Source organism: Camelina sativa, chromosome 19 (assembly GCF_030686135.1).
Source record: "Camelina sativa cultivar CO46 ecotype springtype chromosome 19, ASM3068613v1".
NCBI classification, from domain to species: domain Eukaryota; kingdom Viridiplantae; phylum Streptophyta; class Magnoliopsida; order Brassicales; family Brassicaceae; genus Camelina; species Camelina sativa.
Window position 1 is genome coordinate 19,516,530 of NC_141898.1, and position 3,745 is coordinate 19,520,274.

At 43.8% G+C, this 3,745-nt stretch overlaps 1 protein-coding gene across 1 annotated transcript; it reads left to right on the forward strand.

Annotated features, from left to right (window-relative positions):
* Positions 1-1,789: 1,789 nt before the first annotated feature.
* LOC147920813 (uncharacterized) lies at positions 1,790-3,299 on the forward strand. The gene is made up of 3 exons (XM_087501243.1): positions 1,790-2,371; positions 2,488-2,584; positions 2,917-3,299. Exons 1-3 carry the CDS (start codon positions 1,790-1,792, stop codon positions 3,297-3,299), a joined length of 1,062 nt encoding a protein of 353 aa, XP_087357369.1.
* The last annotated feature ends 446 nt before the right edge of the window (positions 3,300-3,745 follow it).

The following is a 3,745-nucleotide window of genomic DNA, read 5'->3' on the forward strand; positions in this document are numbered from 1 at the left end:
GGATAGAATCATATATTCCAACTCACCTCTCTTGTTACTTGGTCGCGAGGAATGGTTGGTTGTGAGACTCACTAACTAGATGAGGTGGAGTTTGATGAATTTTTGGGAGTGTTATAAAGAGCGGTTTTTACGCCATTTGTCTCGTCGGAATTATAGGATTCCGGTCAGATCGTTTCTCGTGGATCCTGTGTGAGGACTGGGAATCCGGGTACAATCATTTTTTTTTCTTTTTTCAATATTCTCGACATGTATGAAAATCTTGTCGAGAAAATTTACACATGTCGCAATCATGTTAATGGCTAAATTTGAAATGAAGCTGAAATGACCCGACCCATTTTTTAAATATAATAATAAACTAGTGATCTCATACTCACTAACTACCTAACCACATTCAAACCAAACAGCAAAATAACCAAACATTAAACCAATGAATTAAATAACCTAATGAAGAATTCAATAACATCGAACCAACAATACCAAATCATAGAAAAATGAATCAGCAACCTAAACAACCGTTCTAGATCACTACATTTCATTCTAGCAACCTATTAGTAACAGCAAAATAAAACAAACATCCAAGCCTCTAGAACATCCTCCGCATCATCTCATTGATTCCACAATCACACTTTGCCTTTACCTGCACCATAAACACAATTTGAGATGCATGAGTATTGTCATAAACACTCAGTGAGGCAATCCTCCCATCTACTAGGCTATACACACAAGCAACTGAGAATCCAATGTCAAACAAGCAACAAACAAACACAAACAAACTAGGAAACAAGTATCAGCCGCCTGTTGAAAGGGTTGGTGTCAACCCACACCCTCCTGGTCTCGATCGACACTGACTCTTGGTGTCAATCGACACTGCCTCTCAATCTCAATCGATACCGCTCCTTGGTGTCGACCGACACCACCTCCTCGTGTCTACTGATACCACCTCCTGGTGTCTACTGATACCCTTCCTCGACCCGAAAACCCTAGGACCGACACTCGCCAAGTCTCCGCATTGTCAACTCCTTTGTGTCGATCGACACCCACCTGGAGTCAATCGACACCGAATCTGCAAACACGTTATGCCTAGTTGGTAATAAAATATTTCTTGGAAGGAATTTGCTTATATAGATTTAAAGTTTCCTAATTAGTTCTGATGGAAGCGGCTGCTGAGGGTGATTCTAGGGTTCTACGTGATCATGATGCTATGATGATGGATGTCGGAGAAAAAGGTCGTCCACCGGATGGGCACGGGTCATGGGTGAGTAAAGTGACGGGGAGTGGGTCTGGTGGTATTTTGACTCTGAAGGCGGTGTTGGATGATGATTTTCTAATAGAGAGGGTACAGTTGGAGTTCTCGAATGGGGAGGATGGGGAGCCTGTGATAACGATCGGGGAGGAGGTGTTAACTGCTATGAATGGTTTGTGGAAGCAGTGTATAATTGTCAAGGTGTTTGGACGGCACATGACGGTTGCTGTATGGATCTCCCTAGGCAGGTTTTTTATGATCCATTTTGAGAGAGAAAATGAGTATTTGGCCGCCTTGGCTAGGGGACCATAGAAGGTCTTTGGTAGTTACTTATTAACGCAGACTTGGTCGCCTGATTTTGATGTCTTGAGGGATGAGATTAGTACAACTCCAGTGTGGGTTAGATTGTCCAATCTCCCAGTTAACTTCTATCATAGGTCGATCTTGAGGAGCATTGCTAAAGGTCTGGGGAATCATGTGAAGGTGGATCTTATAACATTGAAATATGAGTGAGCTCGATTTACTCGAGTTTGTGTGGAGGTCAACATGAAGAGACCGTTAAAAGGATCAGTTCTGATTAATGGTGAGAGATATTATGTCTCCTATGAGGGTATAATATCAAGGATATTATGTCAAGGTTACGAGGTGTATGGACATTCAGTACATGCTTGTCCTCAGGGAGTCCGCGCTCCGGTAATTACCGCACCAGTGTTAGATGAACCTATGGCAGTTGGTGGGGACCAGCTTGTTGGTGATTGGTTGACAGTGGTACGGAGAGCGGGTAGGAAATCATCATCGGGGTCAGGGAAGGCAAGTTCGGTAGCCGGCGGAGCTAGACGTGTCCAAGAAAGAAATCGTCGTGAGATCCCGGTCAATAAAGTTTTTCAGAATCTTGTTGTATCTAACAGATTTGTAAGATTGGAGGAAAATGGGATTGTCCCTGCATATAAGGAAGGTGTGTCTATGAGGGAGGAAGATAAGGAAAATGAGACGATGTCAAATATTTCCCGTGAAGGAAAAGAGGCATTATTTGGAGGAGGTTTACTGGAGACTGAAGGAGGGTTTAAAGGAGTTTTTAAAGAGCAATGGGCTACTACTTCTAAGCCTGGTGGGAAGAATGGGCCGAAGGTAAATGGGCATTGGCTGAAAAAAAATAACGCGAGGCCTGTGAAGGGTTGTTTTAGGTCCACTTCGTGACGACTGGGAATTGTCAGCTTCTGGTAAATGTCTGCTGGTGGAATCAGCTTTTGTTGGACGGCAAGGAAAGGTATCCATGGCTGGTACAGTGGCCAAGAGTGATGGCGGAACCGCAGAGTTGTTGGGTTGATAGTGTGGATACCGGTCAGTCGAATCATTTTGTCCCTTCAACGAATCAGGACCTTGGCATGTTCGTTCCGCCGGATGGAGAGGCGGAGGATTTCAGAGCATAACAGATTACCTCGGTTATTCGTGTGTGGACATCTATCTTAGAGATGATGAATTGTTTGATGTGGAATTGTCGGGGGGCGGGGGGCAAATAAACCTAGTTTCAGACGATCGATACGGTATATTTTGAAGAAATTCAATACTGATGTTTAGCGGTGTTTGAAACACACGCCGGAGGAGACAGAGCAAAGCGTATTTGTCAGGGATTGGGGTACGAGAATGCGTTTTGAGTGGATGTGGTGGGATAGAGCAGAGGTTTGTGGTTGCTCTGGAGGAATGGGATCAGTTTATTCATGTTAAGGTGCTAAATGGGTTGGAGATTCTTCACATGATTGTTATGTATGCGGCTCCTTCCGTTGCACGGAGGAGTGGGTTGTGGAGTCATCTGATTGCTGTGATTCAGGGTGTTGTGGAACCATTAGTAATCGGGGGTGACTTCAATACAATTGTTTTGCTGGATGAAAAAACTGGTGAAAATGGTCGACTTTCTTCTAAATCTCTTGCTTTTGGTGAATGGATTAACAGGTTGTCTCTTATTGATATGGGGTTTAAGGGGCAGACGTTCACTTGGAAACGAGGACATGTGAAGGACACTTTCATTAACAAGAAGTTAGATCGTGTGTTTTGTTGAGGGCATGCCAAGTTGAAATGGCAAGAGGCGGTTGTGACACATATGCCTTTTTATCCTTGGATCATGCTCCTCTATACGTTCAGTTGACCCTTGTGGTGGCTGGAAATCCTAGTCGACGACCATTTCGCTTTAAATCTGCGGGGCTTACTCATCCTAGCTTTAAAGACTTGGTGGATACATTTTGGAGTATGGAGGTAGCTACTCCACATGCGTTAAATAAACTGCGTATGAAGCTCCAATTTTGGAACAAGGAAGTGTCTGCGGATGTTCAACGCCGTAAAGACAAACTTTTGAAGGCGATAATGGAGGTTCAGGATGTATTGGAAGTTGTGCAGACGGATGAGTTACTTCAGAAGGAAGATACTTCAGTAAAGGAGCTTGATATGGTGCTTGAGCAGAAGGAGCTCATTTGGTTTCAAAAATCTCGTAAGAAGTGGATAGCATTG